The sequence below is a fragment of the Pocillopora damicornis genome, chromosome 9 (genome assembly GCF_964200805.1).
Source record: "Pocillopora damicornis chromosome 9, jaPocDami1.2, whole genome shotgun sequence".
Lineage (NCBI taxonomy): Eukaryota > Metazoa > Cnidaria > Anthozoa > Scleractinia > Pocilloporidae > Pocillopora > Pocillopora damicornis.
In genome coordinates this window covers 2845508-2860320 of record NC_142678.1, presented here as the reverse complement: position 1 = coordinate 2860320, position 14813 = coordinate 2845508, and the positions used below count along the sequence as shown (strand labels likewise).

Below are 14813 nucleotides of genomic sequence, written 5' to 3'. Positions count from 1 at the left end.
ATTCTGCGTTAAATCGAAATGACCTACCTGTTAACGAGAAAGTCTGAATCGTGATGAATATTAAGACTTCTACCCGTTTCCGTGCTCATTTTCAATTCCCCAAACCTAACCTTTCCGCTCCCAGATCTCATTAATAATTCTCCTGGGAGTCGGTTATATTATTTTTGTGTTGTTAGTTTGAAGAACGTGTTTCGTCCTGGATCAATTAATAATCCCCAAATTGATATTTTTCTTTATTCTCATCACTTACCTGCTTGATATTGTGTAGATATTGTAAGGAGAAATTCTGTCTTGGTCACTCATAAGAGTGAAAGGGTTAAGGCAAACTACCTTCAAACAGCTTGATTTGTAAACCATAAGGTATTACGCTAATTGTCGCGTGTTGAAAGCGAAGAATAAGATCTGAGACGATTACACTTAAGTGATTACAGTCACAAGTAAAAAAGCGATGATAACACGATACTGGTAATTCTAAAAATCAGTAGAAAACCTCATTTAATTTCACGAAAAGCTCTGGTTAGTCGGTGATCAAATTTTTTTCCTCCACCATAAATGAGTGCAAAACGCTTTTAATTGTCTTAATTTTTGTGTGGCTTTTGATCTTTGGAACAAATTCTATGATCTCCAAACGGAAGAATTTTGAATTATCAGGATTTCTTTTCGAGATACACTTTTTTTTTCAAATTTGGGACACTTCTAAAGCGTCAAATTAGACTTTGACAGTGCATGCAGTTAAACTAGACCGCACAGAGAACTGAACAATGCCAAATGTTACATAAGTAACCTCTGAAGTTTGAAGTTGATATCTTTTCATGTACACAGTGAAAATAAACTTTGATACAGCTATGTAGACATTCCTACATTTGCCACTTCTCTAGATTAAATGTTCAAAGTGCGAAAAATGTTCGAAAAACTTTTGGACCAAAAGTTTTCCGCTCGAAATTCAAAATAATGGAAAATGGGAAGATTAAGTTAATGAGTAAAAACACACACAGACGCACTCGTTTACAGCTCGATTTTTCTTACGGTTCATCGTTAACCCTTGAACTCCCAGAAGTGATCGACATGAAATTTCTCCCTATAATATCCATACATTATCCAGCAAACAGGTAATGAGAATATTCAAACTTTTCAGGTAGAAGCTACTATCTTGACCTAGCACCAAGTTCTCATTACTAATTGACAAGTAAATGTGTAGCAGCTAGAGGGGAGAATTAAAGATCAGATCTTGAGAGTTTAAAGGGTTAAAAAACAATGGTAACCTGCAAAGAGGAGAACTAGGGATATCACGATGGAAATCTCTCACGAGTTGTACACGTGTAATATTCTGAGGTGGACTACGAGAACACAAGATTAAGTGGTTTTTCCAATTTTGGAAAATACTACTTTGCAACATAGTTACTAGTATTCAATTCTATCGGGCTCAAAGTTTTGCGAAAACCCGCCAAAATAGGATTCATGGATCAAAGTTCTGTTTAACAAATCACGGAAATTATGGACCCTGTACTGCTTGAATTTGACCACCCGTAGGCAGCAGAAATCAAAGCGCTCTCCAGCTTCTTTATTATACTGCTCACGTGTTCATCAGGTGATAGGCAAGACTTTGAAGCGTTTAATAACCCGTTCAATATCGACCCCAACATCATTCGTCTAACAAAACCATAATTGCGTTATGTTTCGAAGTCAATCAATCGTTGCAAGATAATAAGTCTGTCAAGACGATCTGTTGTTTCTCGGATGAGTCAAGAGATCAATTCTTAACTTTGCCGGAAAACGCGTTACGACTGTATACCAACACAACAGTAGTATTCAGACAAGCTTTAAATCACGATAAGTTTTAGCCTTATCCAAGGGCTACAATTACAGCAACTTGTTTGAGATTATGTAACACTACCACGATAGTAGAGGACAGAGAGAGTGTGAAATATTAAAGCGAGACAAATAAAGTGGATTACACATGCTCGGCGGACTCGAAAATAACAGCTTATCTGTTGCGTGGCCTCTTCATGGTGTCTCAAGGAGATAAAATCCGTTTTCAAATAATGGAAACTCAACCTAACTCCATTTCTCAGTTTAAAGTTTGCAATCCGTCAGAATCGTTCCCATCTTCGACCATTTCAGACACAAACTAGCCTATTTTAACCAAAGCTACTTTTCTGACAGGTGTGAAAATGCTGATTAGAACAGTGACGATCAAATCTTATTCTAATTGACTAGCAATACATGCACAAGCAAGTTAATTCAACGCCGCAGCCAGTACTAAAACAAACCAAGCCCATAGTATAAATCAATTTATTCACAAAGTTGTTATTTCTGTTGTAACCAAACCTCTACAAATCTATGGCAATGTTATTAATATACACAGTGTTTTAAAACTCATAAAATACAAGTGTTTTATTTGAGCGCAATATGTAGGCTATATACAAACGTGACTTGTGAGAAGAAAAATTCTCTCTCGACGAAAGAATGCTTGCGTATAAGGTACATGCATTATACCCACTTTGACTTTTTTCGTTTTTCTTTTTATTTCTTTACTTTTTCCCCCTGTTTTCGATTCTTCAATCACTCTTAGACTGTTATAGTGTCAAAAATCGAGGTTTGAACTTTAAACACACCCATCCGGGAGCAACAGACAACAAACTACACCTTAATCAAGAAAGAGCAACTAAAGGGGAACCAACAAAACCTTACTGCGCCTACGATAACACGCTTGCTCTAAGAATCTCTTTACTTTCTTTCGCAACTTTCTTTTCAGGAGTTGGCTCTCCGTTTCACACAACCAGCACTTCAAACCGTATTCCCAACCAAAAATATATACATTTTTTTTAACCAAAGCCCTTTCTTGACATCTAAGGAAGCTAACTGCCTGGAAAAGCTCTTTTTACTCTTAAAATCCACTTCTACGATTTCTTTATTCTATTATCTTTTTGCTAGTTTTAAAACAATTCCTTTTCGAGGTGCTCCGCCAGTGTCGCTACTCGACCCCTGATCTGTAACAAGCTTGACTGTCCACTCGTTCTTCTCGCTACTTGCGTCAGAAGCCGGGCTTGCTAATGGAGAGCACATCGGGCTACCGGGTGATGAGGCCGAAGGAGACGCAGGTACAGAAGATGCAGGTGTCGGAAGTGGTGTGGGCAGTTTGAGCGAAGAGAAATCCGATTCGGACAACGGAAACGTTCTATCCGGCCATGGGGGCACAGGTGGCCAAACATCTTCCTCATTCAAAGATTTTTCAGACCTTTCGGTCGAAGAAGACCTTCGATGCGGAAGCTTAGAGTCCGAGAAAGAGCGATGGAATTTCTCCATGGATGATACCAGTGTAGGCGTGGGTGTGGTAGTTGCAGATGGGGACAAAGACGATGCAGGAGGGTAGGGTATCGCGGCAGGAAAAGAGTTTGAATGTGGAAGAGAGTTTCCAGTCACTGTCGGTAATGGCGTGCTGCATATAGGTGTCCCGGGAGGGGTTCCTCCCTGGCTGTCTGGGTACCCTAGAGGGGATTGTGGATCTGAAAAGCTGATTTCACTGCTTTGCCTTGAGGTGCGCTTCCTTTTCTTTTTGATCAGTCCCAGAAACCGTTTACGTTCTTGCTCCTCACAGAGACGATGTCTTGAGATATACACATCATCTGTTGTATCTTCTGTTTCCTCCTTTTCAGTCTGATCATGATCCACCTGTGGAAAAGAAGCAATCGGCTTAAAGATCAATATGAACATTCTAAAACATCCCAATTCTATAATAAGTTATCAATTGTAACCTACAGTTTCTAAAAAGCTACATCACGTAGAATGATTAAACCACAAGAGAGAGAGAGAGAAAAACACCACACTGTTCAAAGGGATTGCAGGCTCAACTCTTTGTAAGCTTGTTACAATATTTAACTTCTGAAGAGATGGTAGGGAGATTGTTGAAAGAAAAAAAACCAAACAAATCTGCAGAAGCACTGTTTCAAGATAAACATACAGCAATGCTAAAACTTTATCATGCATACCTTAAAATCCACCCCCTCAGAAGTGAATTGTCATCTACCTCCCCCAGCCCCCCCCCAAAAAAAGAATGAATTCTTTTTTACGAAAGCTTATCTTATTATAATCAGTGGAAGTTACCTCCATTTTCAGCTCGTCACCTTCAGATATCACATCATTTACACGCCAGCTAGGAGTTGGGATTTCTTTGTACTGAAGCTTTTCCACTCTTGTCGCAGAGGCCATGGAGTATGGGATAACAATGTTGTTAATATCAAACGCATTGCTACCTTTCTTCTTCTTTAACAAGGAGCTGAGGCTGGCTGGTGGCATAGACTGAGTGAGGTTTGGGGTAGGGCTGGGAGTGGAAGTCGGGGTGGAAGGAGAGGACACCACAGTGGGAAGTGACAAGCTCCTTGCACGTTTCTGCAACTGGGCAGCTGTTGGAGGTAAATAAACCCAACAGTTACTACATAACTCCCAAAATCTCATTTGCCTTACAGTTCTTATGATGTTGGTTAAGAAAATTAGCAATTGAATCAAATAATAACCCCCTAATTGATATGTTCCTTTGTTTGCATTACTTGTCTGCTAGATATTATACTGATTTTGAAAGGAGAAATTCTGTCTTTGTCATTGATGGGAGTCAAAGGAAATCACAGATGGAACTCGGGTTTTTTCAACATAAGCTAAAATGCACATGAAAAAATTGGATGCCTAAAAGATGTAAACTAGGTCTGCTATCTTAAAATCTACTTCCTTCCCTCACATTTCTTACCAGCACTGATTGCAGCAGCTCGCTTCTTTCTGGCACCTTCAGCCTGACTGATCCTACTCTCAGAAGCTCTTGACGCACTCTTTGGTGTGGAAACAGAGTAGCCTCTCTTCCTCTCATATTTCTGATTGTGCAATTCTGAGATAACCAAAATTAAAATTAAAAACACACAACCATTTTTGACTCCTACTGTTTAAATGTTATCTTCTCAATAATTGTATAGTTGAAAGATACTATGACAAGTCCATACTCCAAAAGCACCAAAGACCCCTCATATGAATCAAGAAAATTTTATTTCAAAGTCACGAAAGTCTGCTTCTCAAAAATACAAACTCTGTTTCATGATATCAATGAAATATCAAGCAGACAAGTGATGAGCTAGGACAAGCGTAGTTTTCCAGTTCCACATCCTTTATTGTTCATTCCACTGGGTGCAAGAGGATTCATTTTGTGACTGACCATTTTATTATGACTATGGGTTAATTTGAAATAACAACAGATCAGTGAGTTAAAATAACTTACTAGTAGAGGACAGAAGAGATGATGCAGTGCCCTTGGCCATCTGTCCGTGCCTCTTTCCTGTTTTGGGTACTACAGGTGCTTTCCTGAAAAAAAAAAAAAAAAATCACACAAGGTTATAGGTTACAGAAAAATGCATCACAAAATTTGCAAAGCTACAGCCAAGTAACACTTGAAAGAATTTCATCCCATATCTGCTTGTTCCTTAACTAGTTTAAATCCTGAAACAGATTCCCTTGAAAAAAAGCTAGATGATGTCATACTGTGACATCATTTGCACAAAATACTGTCAAAATTTGCATTTAAAAAAAGATTATTCAATTCATCATGACAACATGTCTTAAACACAACTACATAAGAATTCAATGCTCTGGTTGATTGCCTAATATCACACTTAAAATTTATTTTTGGAATTTGTTAAATAGAATTTGCCGCTTTTGTAAAAGTTATGACCACACAATGGATTCAAACTGAACAAATGTTATGCCAGCTGACAACACAACAATGATGAAAATATTTTGCTATTTTTAGTGATGACAAAGTCTTATTTGGTGCTTAACTAGAATGGCAGGTTTTGCATCACTTGAGTGCCACAAAAATTTAAATTCTCCCTGTTAAGTTCACAAGACCTTTTTCATTGAAAAACAGTTCAAATTCCAAAAAATATTTGGGTAAAAACAGGTCACTGTTAAAAAACACCATTTTCATCAAGTGAGCTTAAGATTTTGTAGATAATTACTAGCCAGCAGATTTAACGCTTAATTTCTCTGCCATATATTAAATGACTAGCAGTAATGCAACAACAAACAGATACATCTGCTTTGATAAATGCAATTGTGATGCTAAGTTCTAGAACTTCTTCTGGAGGCCATTCTACTGAATATAAAAAGTGGGCACAATTAAATGGCCCATTTAAAAAAGCAACCTGAGGCAGTTGAATTATTTGCCATGCACGCACAAAAGGTGTTACAGATACAAATACTTACTTTTTCTCAACAATCTGGGATGTACTGCGCAATACTTGTGGTTTGGTCCTCTTTTCAAAGCCACCCCGCTGCAGTAATGCTCCAAAGTGCAGCTGAAGAGGTATATCTACTTAAAACAAAGAATGATTTTGTTTTAAGCACTCTGTTTAAATTACTTTGACAAAAAGGAATTTCTCCTTCCAATGTCAATGTATACAATGTTACTGGAAAGGTGGTGAGAAAAATCACATCCACTTGAAGATATTGTTTGATTTACAGTGAAATTCTTATGAGCTTAATGTAAAATGACTACAAAGAACCTGTGTGGAAGTTTATATTTATAACATGGGGGTAAAAATTATTAAATTGGGTTTCCTCTGAAGGGGACTCACCATCTTTAATGACCAGACATAGACATAACTTGCTTACCTGCTGCACATATCTCAATAGAACATTGTTTTCCAAAACACACAAGCTTATTATGATAATTCTGACCTTAAACACATACACATTTGTTAAGTAGTAAACAACTGAAGCAGCTGAAAGCTTTGTCTTGATTTAGTTTCAGTTGATAATAAAAATCTCAAGTTTACTTGATCAAGAAAAATAAATGTAACAATCTCTTTGGCACTACATACTAAGCTATTTACCTGTACAGAAGGAGAGGACTGGGTGAAATGAACCATCCAAGGAAGCAACCCTCTCAGGTGTTGTCTGGCTGAAGCTGACCACGGGTAATGTTCGTGAAGAGTTTGAGCACATCAAACATGGTGTTGTAGGAGTTACACAGCCACAGAGCAATGAATGAGGTTTGGGCTTTTGCCGGATGTGCGATAAATGCACTAAGCGCCGTTTCCTGACAGGATACACTCCTCTAGTCCTTGCACATTGTGGAAAAACATCATTTGAAGCAGACGAAAAAGACCCACACACTTTATTGTCAGTAGAGTCATTTGTTGCAAAGACTGCCCTATAGCGCTTCATTGGGACATCCTCCTCATTCAGTAGTGAACTATCAAGAAGGTGTCGCTTTACTCCATTCAGTACATGATTCTCTGGATCTTTGGGTGAATCTTTACCATGATCCACATACTGCTTAGACTTTGCTACCTCCAAAGAAACAGAAACAGCACTGTTTTTAATGCCCTTAATGATACCATTTCCATCAACATCATTACTTCCTCTTGCTATGTTTGCATTTGTGGTGCAAGCTTGAAGTTTAACCATGCCTTTTCTTAATCTTCCTCCTTTGTATAGATCATCATAGCGCCTGATCTGCCTTTCAACATTTATAATCTGCGACTGAAGCCAAGACCAGTGAGAGGCAATAATTCCTTCTTCCACATGATACTGCCTCCTTAGAAGTTTGGCCCTGTTTGGGAAAATGCAATTTAATTTAAAAAAACAACAACAACATCAAACTGAGAGACGCATGTAAATCAAAGGGATAATCAGGATAAAGCCCAAAATGGTTTTAGGTGGTGCATTTACTTCTCCCTTTACTTCACAAGAAATACCAGACAATTTGAAAGAAGGATCTCACAATTGATCAGCAGTCACTTGGCACTTTTTACCAAGGAGCCCTCCAACTGAGTGAAACAATTAAAAGGCTAGTAAGGAGGTTAACCACTAGATAGCACTCATACACAAGTGATGCTTTTTTAATTGCCTTCCTTGACATTGATCTTCAATGCAAGATACACACATTTACAGAAAAATACATAGAAACATTTCCATGAAGTCCATCATTATAAAAGATGCACCCATACTTTAATCAAGTAAACATCAATTCTAATAAGATTACACAATTAAATTACTGTACCTATAGGCAATGTAGCTTGAAAAATAGCATAAATTGCAAACAGTCCTATCTCTTCTTGTGTAAGCTTCTATCAAAGTTAAGTGTAGTTGTTCAATAGCAAAAGTAGCCTTCAACTTCTGCATTCACACCCACTTACAGTTTCAATGACCATAACAAGAGTGGTAAATTATTTGACTTGACGCAAGCCACATTTCACTAAAAGGTTGCCCAGAGTTCATGGAAAGTACAGAAAACAATTGAAAAAGCAGATCATGATGAAAGGAAGTTACAAGAACATAGATGTGTGTGGACTGTATATTATTCATTCCAGGATTGTATCAAATTGAAGAATCTTTATTATAAAATTTGAATTCCAATTTCTCCCCTACCAACTTCACATGCCAACCTAAGTGATAAGTGCTCTAGCAAACAAAAATTTTTAAATTTATCAAGAGAAAAATTTTCAACCAACTGGCTTAAAATGTTGAGTACAACTCAGTAACTAAAATCCAAGCAATTCTACAGTTTCACACCTATGTACAGGGAGATTTCAATTTAAAAGTCTTGTACCAGGTTACACCATAATGACGCTTGCCTTTCATTCAAAAGACGAAAAATAAATTATTTATTTTTTCTGTCATATGGACCATGATTTCAAATATTTACTAGGCACAAAGAAAAGAAGCCCCAGTGGAAATAATTCATTCACAACGAGTACAAACTAGAAGACATAAATTTTCATCTTTTAGCTGAGAAAAAGTTAGCAAACTCTTCCTAAAACATTAAACGAAAACCACTTAACACTGAAAAGTGCAGATTTGTGAGTCATCTTAAATGAAAATGGGTTTAGGAAAACTACATTCTTAAAAATTAAAATTTCCTTTTCAACCATCAACAACATGTATGCAAATTTATCCGCACAGGACAGAAAAAATGGAAAATAAACAAGATACAAACCTGAAGTGAGATCTACACAATCAACTGTAAGCACAATTTCACATGAAGTTATTAATACCGTTTTCGAAATATGGCATAACACTTGTCATCGAAAGGTTTTGAACGCTGTGGTAGAGATGCAATCGGTAAGATCGAATTGTAACGTCAGGGAAATGAGACAAGACACGATAGCCCCACAAGCCGGTGTAAACCAAATTCCACACGACTAAAATTGGAAAATCGTTGTTTCGCTGACTAGCGATTGCTCTCAATTTGAATGGCTAAGGTTGTGGTGGTATTTCTTTTACATTTTCAATAAAAACGGGAACGAATCGAAACTTGACGAGATTTCCCGCTTTCACCATTGCGCTAGTTCAGTAGTAAAAAATTGTCCGCGAGGGAAATTTAAACTCTACTCACTCTCATCGCACACATTTAATTCGTACATAATTTTCGTTTAGAAAAGGAAAGTCCTAACTTGGCGTAAAAAATTGAATATGATCTGAATAAAACTCCGAAATGGCAGACACCCATGAAGTGCCAGTATTCAATGGATCGGAAAAGTTTAATCGCGGATTTCGAGGCAGAGATTATTTCTCTCCCACGCTATTCCCCCGTTAATCAGCAAGATGCGAAGAAATATAGATATATTTCGTTTCTAAACAGCCTCTAACTTTTGGCAAAATAGTAAATTTTAACTCACCGATCACTACGTAATTTCGTTTTCCTCAATTCACCTTCGTCGTCGCTTTCTTCGTCCGAACTTCCTTCTGTCACATCGGAATCATGAATGCTTTCCAAAAATTCGATTTGCGAACTCCAATTTTCCACCGAATTCACGGCATCCGCTTGCTGTCTCAAATCAGTCAGGATATTCCCTTCCCCGGCATTAAATGATTCAGCAGAGATGCGCTCCAGCTCTTTCACTACGTTATCCACAGTCGTTCCGCTGTTATGTTTAGCCCGGGTGGCAAGATTTCCAGGCACTGTCGACTTTACGCCAGCGCGATCTGCTTTTAATTCCGTACAAACATTTGACGCACTTTTACTTTCGGGGATAGCACTGACTCCTGAATTCCGTGTTGGTTCGAGATTACCGATGGAAGAATCGCACGACTCACCACGCTTCTCTGCCAAATTTTCCAATTGTTGAAGCACATGGTCTCTCAGTTGCCGCGCTTGTAGTTTACGAAGGCGCGTTTCAATTCTTTTCGCCCGGCCGTCCAGCTTTCCTTGACGTCGAAACGTCTGTGCGGTTCTTTGAGAAATGATAGCCTTTCCACAATCTAAGTTAGCTACCGGGTGCTGCGAAACTCGATTCCGTTCTTCATCTTGACTAACAGTATTGCATGTACCAGCCGAAGTCTTCGCCGTTGAAGCACATGTACGCGAACGATCAAGGGAAGAATTTCGCTTTTCTTCTGTGGCAGCGGAGTAGCTCGACATATCAGTGGCACTCTTTTCCAGTTTATCATCACAGTGTCCGTTTGGCATCTCACTTTTCCCTTTAAAATCTCCGTTGAGTCGTGAAACTATGGGTGTGTTCTGCTCCGAAGGCTTGATAGTATTTGAAATGTCTGCAATGTTATTGTCACTTATCAATCGTACAAGTCCGTTCTGGGAAACCAACTTTAAGTCCAACCCTAGACCCGAAGTTTCTTGCTTAAGTTCCCCTTGTAAAGTTGAAGAACAGTGACGATCCACTGAATTCTTTCTCGAGGACTCCGGAGATGCGGTTGCCTCGGTCAGAGCGGGAGCCATTTGAGCCATCTACCATACTTCACTTCACAATGACTGCCGATGGCAACGAGGCCCCGTTGAAAGCATTTTCGCGGCTGCTTACAACAGGGAAATAGAGCAAAAAAATAAAATGTATGACGAAATTCAACCAAAATTCAAACTTTTTAAAGTTCATTCAAGGGTAGTAGAGAAAACGTTTTTAAGCGCGATGAGCACGTGACCGCCACGTCTTGGTGGTGCGTGTTCTAATCTCGCAAAAGAACACACCAACGTTGATATATGCAAAAAACGCCAAATTTTCGTCGTTGATTTTCCTTGCAGAATCTTCGTCGAAACCACACCAAAACGTCAGTAAGAAAAGATGGAGGTGTTTTAATCCTTCGGAATGATATTGCAGTCAGTTTTAAAACCAAATAGGCCACCCCAGAAGCGAATGAAAATTCCTTTCCCGCTAACCAAAATGGCGGCGCAAGAATCCACTCCAAGCTTCTTGTATCAGCAAAACCCTCGTGCAAATATCACATGCTCTAGGCAATTGTACCAATACTTAGACCACCCTATCACTCAAATTTCGTGATTGGTGGAGAAAACAAACAGCGCCATCGTTAGACAAAGGGAAGAAAGGAGAATTCATTATTTCATCAGGAAAAATCGAAGTGTAGGATTTCCTGTGCGTGTTTTGAACACACCTCCATCGCGAGAGACATCGCGTTCATCGCGAAACCTTTCCTCTCTGTGGTATCTATAACAAAAGGAAACCGAGAGAGATTATTGTAACTAAAAATCAAGAATTACTTTATAAACCTTAGGAAAAGATTTAAGGGGTAAGATGGGAGAATTTTCATGTCGTGGGGTTAAACGATTCCAGAACATCGAAATGGCGGAGAACAGGAGCGATCTTTTCATCCCCAATTCGCTGAAATGAAATTCTACGTAGAGATATCTAAAGAACAAGTATTTCCCATTACTTAACGCCTTTTCAGCTGATGTAACGTCCTAAAACCACTCGTTATCCGCCGATCGATCGATGAAACAGCGAATATCCAGTTTCGTTACGGCAGTTTATTGACGCAATTCGCAGTCAATTCATTAATGTTGCATTGTTTGTTTACGAACTAGTATTTTCGTGATTATAATTATCACAAAAGCCGAATTTGAACTTAAGAAAGAGATATAATTTTTGAACGAAACATAAGATTTTTTCCCTTGATTTGCATATTTGAGCTCTTGTACCGGAAGTATCCCAGCAAGGAGTAATTTTTCCCAGCTACTCAGTTGTTAACCACATAACCTTCTTTGTTTTCATCAGTGAATAGTATCAAAAAGAGGAATCGTAGATAAATACATATTTTGCTATCAATTAAAAGACCCTGTAAAAAATCTGTCCACTTTGCTTGCATGCTTTTAATCACCAATATAGAAGGAACAGCTTGTCTACTGCGTGCATCCTGTGTGGCAAAATAAAGAAATGTAATTTTTTTTCCGAAATTAATCAACTTGCTGCCTTTTAATTGTAAGAAATTTTGATATCAAAAGCAGAATATGTGCATGTCTACCAAAAGAGGCTGCAGTGTATCAACAAATATCTCCTAAGGTAAATAAAAATATTTTGGACAAAACATAACTGTAAACTTCCTGAAAAGGTGAAAGATCACCAAACTCATTATCCGTCTCAAAAACAGGTGATTTACAAACTTTCCTATAGAGAGTCGTCATTTTAGACCCTTAATTTCAGCAACAATTGGCACAAACTTCTCTACGATCGTGTCCAGGATCGTGTCCAGGATCAAGAGCAGACGCAAAACTCACAAATAAACATTAAGATTTTTTTTAGGATATTCCTTGAAACTCATCTACATATCCTTAAGAAGTCTTGAAGAGGGACCTCACTTGAATTACCAATTAATCATTCAAACTCAACCTTTCAAAATTTTGTCATTTCTACAGCTTTCACAGTATCCATTTATTTCAGGCCCTCTATGGAGAGAACTGTTCCTAAAAAACTGTATTTTAAAAAAAATTGTGATTACAATAGTTTTTGTATTTTCAAACAATTTTTCGATGTTTTGTGTCTTTCATAATTACTTTAACCCTTTAGCACCCAGATCCAATTTGTAATTCTCCTTACTATCAACCATACAATTCTTACAATATTGGTTCAGAGAATTTAGCATTGGATCAACTAATTATCCCCAAATTGATAGTTTTCTTTATTCTCATCACTTTTCTGGTTGATATTGTACTGATATTGACAGGAAAAATTCTGTCCTAGTCACTCATGGGAGTTAGAGCGTTTGCTATTTCTCAGTATAACTTGATAAAACAGGTCACAAAGTAATTTGATTTCAGATCCCCTTATTACAGTTCCATTGTTTCTTTCAGCCTCACACCCAAAAAAATATTTTATTTGTCCATCACTCTGGACAAAAACAGTGCCTACAATTAAATCTTTGCAATAAAATATGTGTTTATTGTTCATCGTGGTGTAAGATGGGAGATGAACATTGATTGTTTGTCTCACAATAGAGTCACTTTAACCCTTTAAGTGTTGATTGCGATGTTTCGACAGCAATACTGGTAGCAGTCTTCAGGATACTGCAGTCAAAATGTTGCAACCAACATCAAAAGTGACTCTATCCTGAGACAAATGAACCCTAGTTAAATCTTTGATTAGTTTCAAACTCACACAGGGTAATCAAAAAGAGGTTCTTGATCAAGTTAATCAGATCTAAAGAGGCAAACATTTGAAACCTTAAAAGCTCTCTTTCTTAAAGAATCGTAGATAAACAAACAAAAAAGAAAAAAGCAAGAACATTCAAGCATTACGAAACTTGCGTTACTCATACGAGTAGCGACAAACGTTCTCCCTACCCCACCCCGGTAAACCAATTTGTCACGCATTATCATTACCACGTAACAACCTGCTTTTGAAAAGTTGTCGATCGCAGAGGCAAAATAAAAGTAAAAAAAAATCGCCTCTACCCTTTGCGGGATATCTTTTAAGAGTGAAATATTTTTCCTCTAAAATCGACAATAAAAATGGATGATTCTACCGTCAACATGTGAATTGAGTCCCTCTCCAGAATTATCAGTTACAATAGCTAATAATCTCTTAATCAGCGCAAGCGAAACTATGAATCAAGTTCGGGATGTTGTGACTTTTCAGGGTTTCTTTCTGCATAGCGGGATGCGCGGAGTTTTTTCATATCAAATACCTTAAGAATAACATTAATGCTTGCTTAATGAAGAAAATTTAGCCTTAAAGGGAATCATACCTTTAAAGAAAAAAAAGATTCCGTGTTTCTTCAAGACCTGTTTTGTCTTGTTCCCAGTCCTTGGGCCTAGACGTGCGCGTTCGTAAACACCATAAAATTCCTCCATTTGCTCGATGTTCCAACGTTTTTGTTCACCAAAGCTAGTCACTAAGTACTTTTTGCCAAATTTTCGAAAACTTGGCATTTTCCAAACCAAACAGAAATAATTTCTTTCAGTGAGCGCACGAGAGGGCCTTCCCCATCACAATCATGGCAAAAAATATCTTAAGAGGCCTTGTAGCTCAGTAGCCTCGCCTCTGTTAGCAATTCCTTATATGGGGTTATCCTACAAAGATTCTCGGGACGGGATGGAAATGGCAAAACGGGATTATTCAAATTTTGGTTAAATGAAAATGACTTGTCAATTTCTTCATCTGAAAACTGTTCTGTGCAGAATAAGATACAAAAAAAAATCATTGACAACTAGTAGTGTGGTCTTTGAGAGGTATATGTACCACAGATTTCTCTTATTCAAAATATTAAAAAACATAAAATTTAAAGCAATTAAAATACATACAGCAATGATTATTGAAATAATTTTGTTTACAAATTTATCTAGAAGTCTTAACATGATCAGCAGCTCATCCACCTGTCCATTTTGTGTTGCTACCACTTTGATTTTGTCTTGATAAAGAAATCAATTGGTTTCAGGCAAATTGAGTTGTTCTTGGAAATATCCATAATCTTCCCATAGAGAATTTTGTAGTCCAAGCTCCCAGGGGAAGGGGAACAAGGGTATTGGGGGGAGGGGGGGTGGGTGCTGCAAAGCTGTTAGCACTCTGACCCTGTGTCGCGTAAAG

General features: G+C 37.9%; 1 protein-coding gene across 2 annotated transcripts; it reads right to left on the bottom strand.

Annotated features, from left to right (window-relative positions):
- Positions 1-2281: 2281 nt before the first annotated feature.
- LOC113675978 (KAT8 regulatory NSL complex subunit 1) lies at positions 2282-14257 on the bottom strand. 2 transcript variants are annotated; one of them, XM_027192579.2, is made up of 8 exons: positions 13975-14257; positions 9663-11441; positions 6873-7594; positions 6244-6349; positions 5261-5343; positions 4742-4876; positions 4105-4403; positions 2282-3672 (listed from the first exon to the last, which is right to left on the bottom strand). In XM_027192579.2, exons 2-8 carry the CDS (start codon positions 10727-10729, stop codon positions 2920-2922), a joined length of 3165 nt encoding a protein of 1054 aa, XP_027048380.2. In that variant the 5' UTR covers positions 10730-11441; positions 13975-14257; the 3' UTR covers positions 2282-2919. The 2 variants fall into 2 exon arrangements, with proteins under 2 accessions (XP_027048380.2, XP_089039607.1); XM_089183481.1 differs by lacking the exon at positions 13975-14257 and adding an exon at positions 11668-11735.
- Between the last annotated feature and the right edge of the window lie 556 nt (positions 14258-14813).